Below are 16,262 nucleotides of genomic sequence, written 5' to 3' on the forward strand. Positions count from 1 at the left end.
GATGGTGAATTATTAATGGTGTAGAAGACTGGGAGATGTAATTCATCTTCTTGCAGAGGGCCACAGGTTCTTATCCCAAGTAACTCTACAACAGGATTGTGTTTATTTAGAAATTACCTGCTTGGGATAGAGCTTTCATGGAATAATATTATATAAGACTGGGGAAGTAATAGCTTTAAAAAAACCAACCAAAACACTGTATAACTGAAAAATGCAGGCTAGCAATTATAGAAGATTAGGAGATACAGGTACCTCTCGCACAACTAGGATCAGCAACTCTGTCACTAAGTGACGTGGTTGTTAAGCGAGACATCATGTGACCATGACTTGCGATTTTACTGCTGGCTTCTCCATTGACTCTGCTTGTTGGAAGCTGGCTGTGAAGTGCGCAAATGGCAATCATGTGACCATGGGACACTGTGATAGTCATAAATGCCCGCTGGTTGCAAAGTGCCCAAATCTCAATCACATCACCACAGGGATGCAGTGATGGTTGTAAGTGCGAGGACTGGTAGTAAAGTTTTTCAGCATTGTCATAACTGAATGGTCACTAAACAGGGCAGTTGTTAGGCAAGAACTATCTGTACAGTGGTACCTCAGGTCATGAACTTAATTCGTTCTGCGACTCTGGTCGCGACCCGAATTGGTCGCGAACTGAGTCAAATTTCCCCATAAGGTTCAATGTAAATACGCTTAATCCGTTCTGAACCATATGTATTTTTTTTTTAAACCACAAAAATATGAAACAAAGTACAGTATGAAGAGAGAGAACGCTAACCTTGCTTGAGGCGATTTCTGGTGTGGAGGACAGGAAGGCCGGTGGGGAGGCGAGGTACCACTGTATGTGTTCAAGACTCAGATCATCCAGATGAAGGTGGCAAAGAGGATAAGATCAGTGCCTGAGAAATAGGTGAGGAATTTCAACAAAATTAGACTAGAATAGAGATAAGTGTTTGAAACCTGGTATGATTGCTCTCTTCAAATATTTGAAGGGCTGTCACTTATATGATGATAGCCATACTGGCAGGGTATGAAGGAAGCTGTAATCCAATACTTCTGGAGGGCACCACATTTGGGAAGTATGCTTCCAACAGTTTCACATTACCAAAAGAAGTTAACAGTTGAACATTAGAATAATCTGAGTGTGGCGGAATCCACCTCAGACAATGATAGACTTCTTTTCATCAGAGCTTTTTAAACCAAAACTGGAGGGGTAACTACCAGGTATGCTGTAGTGGTCAACTTTCTGTTGTAGCAGTAAACTAAATCACTGTTCAGGTTTTTCCAGTTCTATAATACTCTGAATCCTGGATTCATTCTACCAGCTGATTGGGGAAGCTCCAACCTTGGGGTGAACCTACTTCCCATTGACTACTATGGGTTGAGCGTTGAATTCTGCATCTCTCTCTCTCTCTCTCTCTCTCTCTCTCTCTCCTCCCATCTCATTAAAAAGTGACTCTGTATGCTTAGATTTATAACCTGGAGGGCACAAATATTGCCAAGCACTGCATGAAATGCTAATAAAGTTGGGATGAGGGTAGTGGAACATCTCAGTGTTTCTCAGTGCTGTTTCTCTCTTGTGTTTTTCCAATAGTCCCTGCTCACCCAGAACTGGTGGGGAGAAATGGACCGAAGCACCTCTGTCTGGCAGCTTCTTCTCACATTTTTTTGCCCCCCTCTCATCTTTACTAACCTCATTACATTCAGGTGGGTGCTACGGGGCATGGTCTGATTGACACTTAATGGTGTGGTGAAGAGATTGCTGTGCAGGTTACTGTTACTGTAGTTATTTAGTAACTGCAATTCCTGAATATCAAAATTAGTGGAAGTCTTCTTTAGGTAATTGAGCATGAACACATATACTTTCCTTAGCTCAGGAGCAACATTTCTCTTCCAAATCCTGGGGTTGTCCTGCAATTAATCCACCTGCTGGAACAAGTGGAACAAATGAAAGCAAACCTTAGGCCCTTGTTCCTGGATTTTCTAGCAGCGCTATGACTTGTGGCTGAATTTTAGCATCTGCATTTAAAAACATGAAGTCGGTCAGGCAGTCATTCTGATCCATCATGTGATCTTTAATAGGAACATGGACGATGACCTGCGGCTGGATTCCTTGGAACAGTTTGAACTGGACAGTCTTGATACAGATGTGAAAAGTACCATCGGAGACATATTATCTGAGTAGGGGGAATGATCATGATCTTGGGAACGTGGGCTGTGGGAGGGCGGAAGTATGGGTTATCATAAATGAAGGCTGTTGATGCAGTGGGACTGAGGGCGGCCTGGGTCTCTTGGGGATATTCTAGGGTTGTTTTTTTTTCTGTGAATGTCCAGCTTTCATCAAAAAGTAATGAAAAATCCAGAAATGGAAACTATGGCCCTTGACATGTAGATGCACTACAACTTCCAGCATTCCTGACTATTGCCTAGGATTGATGGAAGTTGAAATTCAGCATCACCTGGAAGGTCACACATCTTGGAGATAAAAAGAAAACCAGAGCCATTTGCAGGCTGTCAACTTGATATCTTTCTTACTACACATTAGAGCTGCGGAAGAATGGGATTCTGCACATGCTGAAAAGAATGCAGCGCTGCATAATTTCTCTTCAGATTTCAGGGCAGCAAAAACGACAACACAGAGAAACACTCCTCCAGGGTTCAGCAAGCCACTAGGAAAAATCATTGGATATTGGATATCATAGGTCTCCCAGAGCACTTGTCTATGACCTTTTGTGGTTTGCTAAGCTTGTCATATAGCTGTCTAACCTTGGTTGATGCAAATACATGGTTGGAATTATGCAGGTGATGCCCACTAACATTTCAGGAATCAGAGTAACTGCTCAGTTAGATTTTAAGTAGCCAAAGGACTGGATCTCCCAGTAACCACTGTGAGATGACTATAATGGACCAAAAAAAAAAAAAAAAGCCCTTAAGTGGCGTCAATGAACTAGGCTATTTATTTTTATACATACTTACACATATTATAGAGGGGAGGGAGAAAAAAGGTGGGAAAAGAAATTTAAAGCATCAAACAGTATCGCAGACAAGTTTGTTCTGGCATTCAAAAAGGATGCAATTAATTACTAAAATCATATGTTTATCCCCATGACTAATAAAATAATATTAAATATTTAATTTTCAAATCAAAATACTATGCAAATAAATGCTTTGCTGTCAAATCATATTTAACATACTCAGTGTATCTAAAAACCATGGCTGAGAAATGCTTTAGAGGCATTCTCCTTCTCCTTTCTCATAAGAGAAGGACAGCCTGTTCCGAACAAGGCCATTAGATATGGACATCCACAAAAACTGGAAAAAAAACCCACACTTCTTATTTGTTTGTTTATTTTAAAATGCATTTGGCCCCTTTCAGAACAGACATTTTTCAGGTCACTCATAAACATTTATTCATATGCAAATACATAGGCCTTTATTTAATGAATTAATTGATCAAAGCAATAGAATCACTCATGCCCTAGTCACCTCCTGATTGGACTACTGTAATGCGCTGTACACGGGGCTGCCCTTGAAGAGTATCTGGAAGCTTCACCTAGTGCAGAATGCAGTGGCACGGGTAGTTACATGTGCTCCTAGAACAGCACGTGTTACACCTCTGCTCCACAAGCTGCATTGGTTGCCAGTTTGCTTTCAGGTCCATTCAAGGTGCTGGTTTAAACCTTTAAAGCCCTTCGTGGCATGGGGCCAGGTTATCTGAAGGATCACCTCTCCCAGATTATATCCCGTCTGTCAGGAACTACACTTGGCAGGCCCGAGGAGGGGGTCCCTCTCTGCCATGGCACCCACCTTAGGGAACATTCTCCCCCCCCCCCCGCCCCAAAGTGAGGACATCTCCATCCCTACTTATATTCCAGAACTCCTTCAAGTCCTAGTTATGTAGTCAGGCCTGGGGGGTCTGATGGGACCAGTGAGATCTTGAGGTGGCTCCAGTACTTGGTGACTAACATTCATTCTTTCTTGTTCCTTGTCCTTTTTTACATTTTAATAATGACTGTCCTTATAAATTTATTGTTTTAATTCATTGTTGTACGCTGCCTAGAGTCACTTTTTGTGAGATAGGCGGCCATACAAATTTGATTGATTGATAAATAAATAAATAAATAGTCAATCAATTTGTTTTTAAGGTGGAATTCACGCATTTTCCCCTTCTTCTCCTTTTCATATCCTGAGCCAGCAGTTTGGAACATCCCTCCCCTGTTTCTGCTCGACGATTATGGTTACGACGGTGGCATCAATTCTGGGTGGCGCCTGTGACAGCATTCCTGGGCAATGTAGTGATGTACTTGCTCTTCCTCTTCCTCTTCTCCTACGTCCTGCTGCTGGATTTTGACCCTCCACCTCCCAGAGGTCCATCTGGCACTGAGATAGTTCTGTACATCTGGGTTTTCACACTGGTTTGCGAAGAGGTGCGTCAGGGATGCTTCGTGGGTTCCCATCCTTTGTTGCAGCGAGTACGACGGTACTTCCTGGACACGTGGAACCAGCTTGATATCACAGCTCTGCTACTCTTCATGATAGGACTAGTATGCAGGTACATGTCCTTCTGTACTGCAGAAGACTTCAGTACTGTTCACTTACTCTGAAGTTTTCAAGTAAGGTCGTGAGGTCAGAGATTAATGGTGTTGGAGGTAAAAAGGAATGGTTTGTACCATGTCGAATTAGCTTCTTGTTTCCTTACGCCATTGTCTACACCACAGGCTGTTTCCTCAGTCATATGAATCAGGACGCACCATTCTGTGCCTGGATTTCATGATCTTCACCCTTCGTCTTATCCACATCTTTGCTGTCAACAAACAGCTGGGGCCCAAGATGATTATCGTCGGCAAGATGGTGAGAAGGTGCATTTTTGATGCACACGGAATAATATATAGAAAGAGGATAATTGAATGTGCAAGAGGGTTTTTTTTGTTTTTTTTAAGAAAGAACAGAGGCTGTTTAAAGAAATAGACATGCAAAAGCTAGTGAGTTTAATATAGGAGAGCAAATTGTCTTTCAATATGTCAATGAATCTTTGTTCTCTCCTTCTTCTCTTCATAGATGAAGGATGTATTTCTCTTTCTGTTCTTTCTTGCGGTATGGTTGGTGGCCTATGGGGTCACGACTGAGGGTCTCCTTCTCCCCCATGATCGACGACTCCCTTGGATATTCCGACGTGTTTTCTACCGACCTTACTTGCAAATTTTTGGACAGATCCCACTCAGTGAAATTGACGGTATGTATTTCAGGGGTTCTGGCTGACTTCTCTTCTGGATTCACATCCAGTTTGGCCTCTTGAGGCTCAAGAAAGAGTAGTGCAGGCTTGTGGATAAAGCACCAAATAGGTAATAGCCTGCTGGGGACTGTTATACAACTCCACTTCTTTCTTTCTTTCTTTCTTTCTTTCTTTCTTTCTTTCTTTCTTTCTTTCTTTCTTTCTTTCTTTCTTTCTTTCTTTCTTTCTTTCTTTCTTTCTTTCTTTCTTTCTTTCTTTCTTTCTTTCTTTCTTTCTTTCTTTCTTTCTTTCTTTCTTTCTTTCTTTCTTTCTTTCTTTCTTTCTTTCTTTCTTTCTTTCTTTCCTTCCTTCCTTCTTTCCTTCTTTCCTTCTTTCCTTCCTTCTTTCCTTCTTTCCTTCTTTCCTTCCTTCCTTCCTCCTTCCTTCTTTCCTTCCTTCCTTCCTTCCTTCCTTCCTTCCTTCCTTCCTTCCTTCCTTCCTTCCTTCCTTCCTTCCTTCTTTACAAAGATTCATTTCACTTGGTTTCTGTGCTGAATGCAGAAAAGGGACAGAACTTTCCATCTCTCTTCTGGCAGTCTGCTCCCTCACCTGCCTGGAATTTCTGCTTACCTATGGTGATTAAGCTAGTTCCTAAATACCAGACAGGGATGGTCTAGGATGGAAAACATAAAGAACAAGACAGTTGCAATATTGAAAGTGTTGATTTAAAAACTATTAGATGGAAACAACTAATAAAATTAAGAGTAGGCTTATGAAGGTGCGTAAAGAAACAGTCTTTCATACAGTGCATTATGAATATAAAGAATTCATTAGCAACATTGGCCATGACAACTCAGTAATCTCTGCAAGCTTAGAGTTGTAAAGACTTGTGGGAAAAAAGGAAATAAGTAGAAATATTTTTAATGTTTTTTTCCTTCCCACTAGGCCTTCATATTTTCATACAAGCTTAGAAGCAGTATATTTCAGAATATCAAATGCTAGTTGACAAACAAGGAGAGGCAGTGTCACCTTTATGAAGGTGTCTCCTTGAGAAACCTATAGCTTCTGCAAAGTATCTGGATGGCCACTGATAGGGATGGGGTTATGCACTCAGCAAGCTAATCTGATCCAGTAGAATGATTTTTAGGGTTTTATCTGTTATTTCAGAACAGCCTTTCCAAACCTGGGCCACTCCAAAACTTTTGGGCCGCAACTCCCATTAGTCCCAGCCAATAAGGCCAGTATACAGGGCTGATGAGAACTATAAGCCCAAAGGAAGGAAGGATCTGAAGGATCCTGAAGGATTCTGAATCTGAAGGAAACCAAATTTGGAGAAAGATAATTAAACACTAAACTAGCTAGGGCAAAAGCTACTGGTACTTTACGCAAGAATTATGTGCTCTCTATCTTCTGGAAAGGTAGTGCTAATGCCATCCTCAATCTAGGAACCTCATCTTATTTTTTCCTTGGTTTTCTTCCTTAGCTGCCCTGATTACAGCCGCGAATTGCACTTATGACCCTTTAGCCATCTTGATGGAGGATGCGGACCCTTGTACCAATACTTACGCTAACTGGCTGGTACTCCTTCTCCTTGTGATCTTCCTGCTGGTAGCCAACATTCTGCTCCTCAACTTGCTGATTGCGATGTTCAGGTACCGCTGCCTCCAATTCCAGCATCTGTTTGGGATGTGTTTGTTCAGGTCTATAAACCATTGGAAGCATATACTGCATATACAAAGCTAGACCGCTGGTTTGCCTGGCCCATGCAGGATTATCTATTCTGGTTTTGACTGTCTAGGACAGTGTTGTCCAAACTTGGCCACTTTAAGATAAGTGGACTTCAACTCCCAGAATTCCCTAGCCAGCATGGCTGCCTGGGGAATTCTGGGAGTTGAAGTCCACTCATCTTAAAGTGGCCAAGTTTGGACAACACTGGTCTAGGATCTCAGGCAGAGAGAGGTCACCCATTATCCCAGGGGTAGGCAACCTGAAGACCTGAATAGACCTGTAGCCCAGGCTTAAAGACTCTTCTGACCATGACTGCTGAAAACTTACAGGAGGTTCTTGCCATTTTGAAGCTGGAGATAGATGAAAACTAGTGTAAGCCCTAAAATAGTCATATCATGGTTAAAAAACAAAATAAAACTTCTAAAACTTACACAAAGCTCCACAGTTTAAAAAAAAAAACTTCTAAAAACACTATAAAAATGTCTGGAATGAAAATATGGTCCAAACCTAATTCAACAGGACCTAATTCTATAGATACACTTTTCAAAACTAATTTAGATTGTATCTATCTTTACCATTTTAAGCTCTGCTTTCAACAAAATATTTTCAAAGAAAATATATGAAGAACAAACTGAGTTGAATAACCATATGATCATACTTCCCATGTGGCAGTGTCATGTATCTGTGAAAATATATTCACAATATTTTTACAACTTCTTCTATGGTTCAAGTTCAGGGGAAAACTGTTTTTCAATGTGCAGCTAAAAATATTTGCTGCTAAGCAAATATAAAGCCCATGGCTAGTGGGGCAGGAGGGCTGCTCCTCTACATTTTCTTTAGCCCGCCCTCAATTGTTCTGGTTAAATAGGATGGTCCCCAGTTCTTTGGCTGGCCTCCAAGACTTTTGGGCTAGCTACAATCCTGATAAATAAACAACTGTAAAACAAAACAGGACTAAAATTAAGGTTCCTCATTTTGAACATAAGGGAAAAGTAACAGTCAGCATTCAGTTTGGAACCAAGAGTGAAAAGATGCATCATTTGAAGAGCAAAAGTGTTGGGAAGTGGAGATTTTCCTGTAGAAGAGGAAATGTAGAAAAACAACCTCTGTTGGCTTTCCATCCATATGCCGCCTACGATTGTGTGCAGGCTGGGGGATGATCCATTCAAGTTGAAGTCAAACTCCCCCAACTTGGAGAAAGGTGGGACTAACATATTGTTTCTCCTGCCAATAGTTACACATTCTCCAAAGTGCAAGGCAACAGCGATATCTACTGGAAATCACAGCGTTACAACCTCATCCTGGAGTATCATAGCCGGCCTGCATTGGCTCCACCCTTCATCCTGATCAGCCACCTACATCTTTTCTTCAAGCGCCACATCCGCAAGGCGCAGTCCGCAAAGGGACGTGACTTCTGTGAGTGCTATAGGCAACTTTAGGATGGACGGGGATAGTCTGCCTAGGGATGCTGGAACTCTTGCAGTGTTAACAAACCTAGAAAGCATCAGATATGGGAAGGCTGTTCAAGGTCATTCATTCATTAATTCATTCTCTTTATATTTCACCATTCATCTGAACACTCAAGGTGGCATACATGAGACTTTCCTAAGTTCATCTCCACAACAACTCTGTGAGATAGATTCACAGAGGAGGAGAGAGGAGAGAGTAACTAGTCCAACATTATGGAGTGAACTCTCTAGTAGAGGGAGCTGGATCTCTATAGTCCAAGTATAATACTGAAACCACTGTTCTACACCAGCTCTCTTTGTGAATATCTAAAAGGGTTAATTTTAATTCTATACCATTCTCAATCATTCTCTTCTTCATTCTGCACCTAACATGTTATCAGACCCTTGCCTGCTGCCCAAGATTTGCACTTCTTCCATGCAAGATTCTTCCTCTGTGAGAATCTTTAATAAGGTTTACTGAGATGAGAGAGATATGGTTCCAAAATTTCAGCAACTGAACTGCTTCTAATTTATAACCAACTGATCCCTTAACACATTAAGGCAGAGACTGTCATAGTTTCTCTGTAATATATTTAACATCAACTGATGAGGAGCTGTTTCTTTTCACTGATAATGGATAGGCTTCAGGTGGCTGTTTACTAAACTGAATCCTGAATCATTACCCATTTGTGAACCAACAATTACATCTCTTTTGGGCAGTGCTAGAACTCTCTGAGACCCAAGATAGGCGGCTACTGACATGGGAATCGGTACAGAAAGAAAATTACTTAGTGTCTCAGGCTCGACAGAAACGTGACAGCGACACTGAGCGGCTCCGGAGGACTTCCCAAAAGTAAGGATGAGGAATGGTGGACAAGAGTAGAATGGAAGATACTTAAAAAGAAAGAAGGAGGATATAGGTTGAGACTAAGGAAGGACCGATCAGTTTAAGTCCAGTATGAATCAGTTTTATGTTAATTAAGATGCCTGTTTTGTTTCCTTACTGAAATAGTTAAAAAGTTCATGAAAATTGCATTAAAATAGGCAAACGTTTTCTTAAAAATATAATTTAATCATTTAATCTCAAAATGTGCATTTTAAAATCCATCTTATTTTAAAATATGTATTGAATCAAGAGTATATCATCACATGCAAAGAAGTGCAAAATCCAAAACATAATTGCAGTTAGAACCCCACCACATTTGTCCAGGATGTGCAGATCAAATCAAATCAGTTTGCACTGAAACTTGTGGAGATCAAATTTCATACCCATCTTTAATTGGTGCAGAAGAATAGCGCATCATAGATGGATTTCCTAAACCTGATTTCTTTCAGATATTTTGGGTGGCTTCTTCCAGAGCTACTGCTTGGGAAAATGAGAATGAAGAGTTTCTATGCATGTCCTTTCTGGAGAATCTTTCCTATTTATTGATCAACAGTTCCTAAAATTCACAATAGTGTGGTAAAAGGCAGGCCAACCTTTCTGGGAGGTGCCTTAGGCTGCCCTCAGAATCATCACAGAGTTGCTGCTAGACTCTTTTTGTGGTGGGGGGACTGTAGCTTTGCAGAACTTCTGGGTGGTACATTCCCCTGTTAAGTAAGAACTCTTTCTTCACCCTGCCTCTGTTCCTTACCAGGTAGACCAGCCAGGAAATCCAACCAGATAAGCTAATTCTACTTTATTGTAAAGCTACATTAACATAATCTTGCAAGTCTGAAAGTACAGTTCTCCCGCCGGCACCTTTACAGCCCAGTAACTTAGGAAGGGTCCCTCCTGAGCCTCTTGCTCCACCCATTAGGCAGCTGTGGGCTCTTATCTGACCGTTCCCTAGGCAGCATCTCCCAGTCTCCCAAGATCATTCCCACATACCATTACAGTTCCTGATGTGGTATGGAAATGCCCATACTTAGGGGAGACCCACTAAAAGCAGTGGGATTTACATCAGTCATTACTAGCTTGTTCCATTCATTTTAATGGATCTGTCCTAAGTATGACTGTTAACATTAGCACATGCATAAACAAGATTTTTTCTACTTAATACTGAGATATGCTTAGGAAAGTGTTCAGCCAGGAGAAAGAAATACTCTAAGAAAGCCTGTCTTCATACCTCTATAGAGGAAGAAGGAAGGCTGAATGTTTCCTCTCTTTGTAACTGCCTCACACCTCTAACTCTGCAGAGTCGACCAGGTTTTAAAGCAGCTTTCTGATATCAAAGAATCAGAGCGACGTCTGAAGACCCTTGAGATGCAGGTATGAGGAACAATCATGGATCCTTTGGAATGGGAACAGGGAGGAAAATGGAATCCCTTGGGAACTGATGGGGACAAAGGCTTTCCAAGTGGCAGCCACTAGTAGATGAAAAATGCCAGCAAGAAATGTGGAGAACAGGAGAGAGAATTGAGGGACGGGGACCTTTGGCCTTCAAGATGTTGAATTTTCCTCTCCCCCACCCATACCAACCAGAACTGCTGGGAGTTGTAGTTTACCAACCACAGATTTCTCATCCTAGGGCTAAAACGGCATTTTCTCATTAAATGAATTCATAGATCTAAGGAAATCATAGTTTGTTTTAACTATGTTTTATTTTTAAAAAAGCCACAGTGGTGTGCTAAGCCAGCATCAAGGAAATCACAATATGGTGTAATAGGACGGGTTAAAACGACTGTCTCCTATAATCCTCCAGAAACCCTACCTCTCATATATATTTCTCCCATTTACTCCCATTAGATGGAGTATTGTACCAGCGCCTTGTCTTGGATGGTAGACATCTTGGCCCAGAGCGATATAGGAAAAGGGAAGCAGGCTCCTCCTGTTCAGAAAAAAAGTAAGTAGAAAGGTAAATTTAGGAAGTCTTAAGGATATGTATACTTAATGGACAGATGACCAATACTCTGGGTACAGGAAAGCATAATATTATCTATGTAGACCTCTCAATGTGCATGTTTGCATGTCTTTACAGATTTATGTACAGTTATGAGTTAATGTGGTTTATGTGCAAAGTTTGCCATGAATGAACCTACGGAGAATGAACCACAGAAAAGTTGGCTATATTGCTGAAAAAATCTTCATAGGCCATGGAGATACTTAGTTCCTTTTCATATTTCCATCTAGAGGGCAAAAGATTGGCGAAGAATGATCCAAGGCCTCACTAGATCTGATGAGGCTACCATACATCAGACTCTTTTGCAAGAGAATTAGAAGCCCAAAATTCTAGATGTTTGTGTCTACATCCCTCTGAAGATAGGCAAAACATGCTAGGTTCAATAAATATATTTCTCTGGAAAACATTTTTATTGGTAAGGGTGGTGAGATCCACAGCTGGAGGAACCACCTTATTCCAAAGCTCCTTTACCCTTAGACCAACAAAACAGATGGGAAGAAATAGCATCATGGTATTTTTTGTTCTTTTTGTTGTTTTAGGCTAAGCTGTTCCAGCATCTTCTGTGATGTCATTACATTTATTTGTATCTCTCCTCCTTTCCTAAGGTGTGTCAGGGTGGCAATAGATTTACAGGAACTACAATCTCTTTTGGGGTACCTCCTACCCATCTTCTTTTTGTGGTCTTTAGTGCTAGAGTTGATTCTATGAATTCTGACAATGGTAAAGGACCACTATGGGTCTTCCCACAGCCTCATGATGAATACGGAGAGGTTAGAACTCCCCATCTGAAGTAGCTAGAAAAGAATGGAAAAAATCATCTGGAGCTTGGGGTGCCACATGATTGCAACCTAAGACGAGTGGATTTGGCTTAATACTGCCATGGCACTCCTTGAAACATGCATACACGTTTCTCTGTCATAGGATACCCAATGTAGAACTTCTGAGTGGCTCTGAAACTTCTGGTTGTGCACAGCCCTAATTTAGAGATAGTTGTAATGCTACACTTCAACCTGCTTCTCATCTCCAGAAAAGTGTTACCATTAAAAAAATAAAAAGAATTATACATTTAAAAAAATAAATAAATACAGTAGAGTCTCGTTTAACCGACCTTCGCTTACCCGACATTCCGTCTTATCCGACGCCCCTAAAAAAAACACAACACGCATAAATCAGCGATGAGAAAAGTGTGCCACTTGTTTGCGAGCGTGAGTGTACTCTTTCTTGTTGCTCCTGAAGGTGCGGCGCCGCAATGCAAAAATCGATTGCAACAGGCACAGCGGATCTTTTTTTTTTTTTTTAACCGCACTCAATCGTTACTGTGTGTTCTCTGACATTTTCGCTTATCCGACGTTCTGCTGGCCCATTTATGTCAGATAAGCGAGACTCTACTGTACTTCAATTGTTACATTCAATTGATGTTGTTTATTTACTTTATTTCTATACTGCCACAATTCATATATAATCTTGACCTCATGTTCAGTACAGCTTGAAATACGGGTTTTAAAAAAAGCATCCCACTTTTTTAGTTAACTGAATCTGTATTAGATCTTATGTGTTTGCCCTTTGCAAAACAAAGATGGTGAAGGTTGTGGTAAAAAGGCATATAGCAACCATGGTGTTGATGTAGATGGCATGCACCCTTGGCTAACTAGACTTTCTAGCATCACTGGTGAAGCCAGTTCCATTAGAGGAATGTGAGAATTTACAGCTGAATTACTAAAGTTCCTGAAGGGAACAATAATTAGGTGCAACCAGATGGCACTTCAAGTCTTCCTGGTCCTTAATCTCCTTTATTTCTCCAAGCTCTGTAAGGGTGGAAGGGGTTGCTAACTATCAGTGTGGAAGTGTGGAAGGGGAAAAACAAATGCTTTCTTCCTCTGTTGAGGAAATCCCACTGTTGAAGGTAGTGTTTAATTTTGGAAGACACAGTCCCCAAACGAATCCAGCTAATCTCACTTTTCACCTACCTACAACTTGGTAGAGAATGCACTGCCCTCTGGTGGACCATTTGGATGTAATCGTATTTCACATGTTTTGCTGGTCTCTTCCTACAGATTGAATTTTTCCATGGGACATGAACAAGGACAATGAAGAAGAGTAGTGGGCTGCTGCTATTCACAGAATCCCAAAAGTGTCTCAACACCTGATGCCTCAGAGAATTAGACAGAATGTAGGCTTCAGTTGGAAACGGTTGAGAGGGTGCAGGATCACATTTCAGTTCAGCTACAAACACCCTCCGTCTGACTTTAGTTTCCTTCACTGGAAATAAGAATGATCTACCTCACAGCATTTCAGTGAGAATGAAAGCAATGTAGACAATTAAAAAAAACAAAACTGAGATGCCAGAAATGCAAAAAAAGTGGATAATCATCCCTGTCCTATACTTATATTGATACCTGAATCAGCTGCTGATTTTGAGAAAATATTTGTGTAACTATAGAGATGGGCAATCTTTTGGTGGCTCGGCCACAATTACATTGAGCTCCTCAAAATTCAACAAGATATAATACTGATGCAAAGCAGGCGAGGCTAGTTTTTCTGGGGTGTTTGGGAAAATGTTCTTTGTTTTTGTTGGATATGCTATGGTTTACCTGTGATTCCTGACAGAAATTTGTGAGAAATGGTGCCACCAAGTTTCTGCTATGGTGGTCAGAGCTCTTGGGTGGAAGTTTGAATACTAGATGCACCTGGTGTAATATAAATGGGAATAGTTAGAACATACTATGCCTCAAAGGAATGGTTGGGAGTCAATGAAAGCCCATACCTCATATGCAGAAGGCCTAACGGTCAGTCCATGGCACTCCTGTTAAAAGGATCTTGATGTAGCAGGTGATAGAAAAGTCTATGTACCTGGAAATCTTAAAGCTATTATCAGTGCAAGTAGAGAAGGCAATGGTGTGCCTGTTACAAAACAGCTCCTGTGTTCTTAAGATAATCAGTTCCCTAAGTCTTCACATGCACAATCCAGGCTGACATTAATTTCCCAACTGCATGTTTGCTTGGCATCTCGTTCCTAGCTATCTTTCAACCAGCCCAGGAGCCATGCAGTTGCTACTGTACAAGGTCAGCAAGTGAGTGGGTGAAGACATGTATGATACGGTATCATATTCTAATATGGCAAGGAATGGAAACTAGAACTTTTCTAACTGATGATTCATCTACCCGTTCTACATATTGGGAATCACAGAAAAGATCATGGCTGACACCTGCAAGCCAATTCGTAAGAAAAAGGACACACTCCTAATCATGTAGATTATTGCTGTGTCTTACTTGAAAAGAGAACCTGATTGTTTTATAATTTATAATTAAAAAAAATATTAATGGATCATTAAGATTCTAGGGTTAAAAAAAATTAGACCACACAAGGCCCTTGGTTAGCCCACTCAGTTCTGGGGAGTATAAAGAATGTTCTGATGGATCAGGAAACATCCATTTCAACCTACACATGACCAAAGATCCTTTATATGTAGGGAAAGAAGTTGCTTGTTTGCAATCCTCAATATTTCAGCATAGGTGATGTCTGGGTCAGTAAAACAAATTCTACTTTTTAATTTTTTTAAGGAAAACTAACAGCAGTAAACATTAGAATGTCTTTCAGATAGAAAACTAAAAATAGCCAAGGCTAAGCAAAGTTAACTGAATAAAGGAGTTACTGAGATCCAGGCATTTAGTCTTTTCCCTGCAATATTTATAAGGTTAAAATTGTTCCAACTGTGGCTAGTTTCATTGAGAAATCAATATTCATGGCATCAGGACATGTATTTCCTCCTGGGCTGTGTTAGGAGCAGCTTTATGAAGAGAACAGTTTTGAATACCCCCACTCCCCTGCCCCATTTCCACAGTTTTTAAGTTTGTTTCTTAAATCCAGCAATCAATTCTATCAAAGAGGATCATAGCTCTCCATCATATTTGATTATGCCCTGACCTGAGGTCAAAAAATCTGCTGCTCTCTTAATGGAATATTGATTCTCCGCTTTGTTTTTAATCATGGGTGTCTCCCCAGCACTCTGGAGATTAGCAAGAGGGGAAAGCAATAGTTATCGTTAGATAGTAGTTATAGATAATTGCAAAAAAGGCAATATATTGCTAGAAGATACAATTTGTTCCAAAGAATAATTATAGCATTGAGTTTTCAGTGTTAGTTTTTAGTCTTTTAAGGTTTTTAAACTGTGAACTTGTTTGTGAACCAAACGGTTACTGAAAAGTCATTTACAAATCAAACCACACGTATCAAATCAATTTTCCTTTCAAAAATGTCACTTTTATGGCAAAAGAAATATTGCTTCTCCTAGCATTGCTTAGAGACACATTACAGAAGCATTAGAATGCATATGACTGGAATTGTAATTAATAACAGAAGGAAATTAGTGCTATTGACAATGTGATAGTTTATAATATATTTAATTAAATGCATTTGACAAAATGTTAAGAAGGTGTTAATATTAAGAAATCCAGAGACCTTTAAATCTTTATGTACAAACGTTTCTGATCATCATCACTATGAATTCCCCCTAACTGAAAAAGTAAATTACTTCAGATTTAGACTGAACATGGAATTAAATCACATACCCACTAAAAAGGGGCAGAAAGAAAGGCATACACCAGTGTTTCTCAACCTCAACAAGTTTAAGATGTGGGGACTTCAACTCCCAGAATTCCCCAGGCAGCATGCACTGGCTGGAGAATTCTGGGAGCTGAAGTCCCCACATCTTAAACTTGCTGAGATTGAGAAACATTGGCATACACTAATATTCCACAGATTGCTACGGCGACATGACCGTACGCTCCAATTCTCACTTTACAAACATCGAACATCCCCCCACACCGCACATCTTTTTGTTTTTAATGACATCAAGCTTAAAAAGGATTACAGGCTATTTTACTTTGGAAGTGACGCAAGCCACTTCTGAGCTGCCAAATAACACGATCGGGGAGGGGGGAGTTTCCCGTCCCCTTTTGTCATAGCAGCCCCTTCGTTCCCAGGGAGAAACT

The 16,262-nt window shown here is 40.6% G+C and overlaps 1 protein-coding gene across 1 annotated transcript in view; it reads left to right on the forward strand.

The window, feature by feature from the left end:
- Window positions 1–14,813, forward strand: part of TRPM4 (transient receptor potential cation channel subfamily M member 4) — a 34,758-nt gene extending 19,945 nt beyond the window's left edge. The window contains exons 16-26 of the mRNA XM_007442719.4: window positions 1,595–1,707; window positions 2,083–2,181; window positions 4,196–4,552; window positions 4,719–4,851; window positions 5,059–5,233; window positions 6,696–6,864; window positions 8,175–8,356; window positions 9,109–9,241; window positions 10,567–10,639; window positions 11,117–11,213; window positions 13,325–14,813. Of these exons, the coding sequence (XP_007442781.1) occupies window positions 1,595–1,707; window positions 2,083–2,181; window positions 4,196–4,552; window positions 4,719–4,851; window positions 5,059–5,233; window positions 6,696–6,864; window positions 8,175–8,356; window positions 9,109–9,241; window positions 10,567–10,639; window positions 11,117–11,213; window positions 13,325–13,329 (1,536 nt within the window). The 3' untranslated portion in view covers window positions 13,330–14,813. The remainder of the gene's footprint in view (window positions 1–1,594; window positions 1,708–2,082; window positions 2,182–4,195; window positions 4,553–4,718; window positions 4,852–5,058; window positions 5,234–6,695; window positions 6,865–8,174; window positions 8,357–9,108; window positions 9,242–10,566; window positions 10,640–11,116; window positions 11,214–13,324) is intronic.
- The last annotated feature ends 1,449 nt before the right edge of the window (window positions 14,814–16,262 follow it).

The sequence above is a fragment of the Python bivittatus genome, unplaced genomic scaffold, assembly GCF_059951505.1.
Source record: "Python bivittatus isolate LINGU-HERP-01145 unplaced genomic scaffold, Pbiv_v1 ctg000410_np1212, whole genome shotgun sequence".
Classification (NCBI taxonomy): domain Eukaryota; kingdom Metazoa; phylum Chordata; class Lepidosauria; order Squamata; family Pythonidae; genus Python; species Python bivittatus.